The following is a 289-nucleotide window of genomic DNA, read 5'->3' as shown; positions in this document are numbered from 1 at the left end:
CTCACCTTAGTTTTGAGATGTTTCGATTAGTACGCCACTGTATAGACACGTGATAGAAGGAGTGATTTGTTTCGTGTCCTTTGCCGATCTCTTACCATCATACCTCCGGGTAAACAGCGCGGTTGTCTATGTGTGTCTTGCTAGGAAATGAAAACGCAGTGCGAAGTCAGTTGAATCACTTCAAACACCATCATTGTACTGCACTCGACCTGTACGAAAGTCTACGTCCTCTTCTCATAATGGTCCATGTATACGCACACACATGTAGCTATATATATATATATGTAGG

At 42.6% G+C, this 289-nt stretch overlaps 1 protein-coding gene across 1 annotated transcript; it reads left to right on the top strand.

Annotated features, from left to right (window-relative positions):
- Positions 1-259, top strand: CSUI_007461 (uncharacterized protein; the record flags this gene model as incomplete). Its single annotated transcript, XM_068067606.1, has 1 exon — positions 1-259. A coding segment is annotated over exon 1 (129 nt), but the record flags the coding sequence as incomplete, so codon positions are not given.
- Positions 260-289: the final 30 nt, after the last annotated feature.

This window comes from Cystoisospora suis, assembly GCF_002600585.1.
Source record: "Cystoisospora suis strain Wien I chromosome Unknown contig_3942, whole genome shotgun sequence".
Classification (NCBI taxonomy): domain Eukaryota; phylum Apicomplexa; class Conoidasida; order Eucoccidiorida; family Sarcocystidae; genus Cystoisospora; species Cystoisospora suis.
The sequence above is the reverse complement of the archived record's forward strand: the minus strand, read 5'-3'. Positions and strand labels throughout refer to the sequence as shown.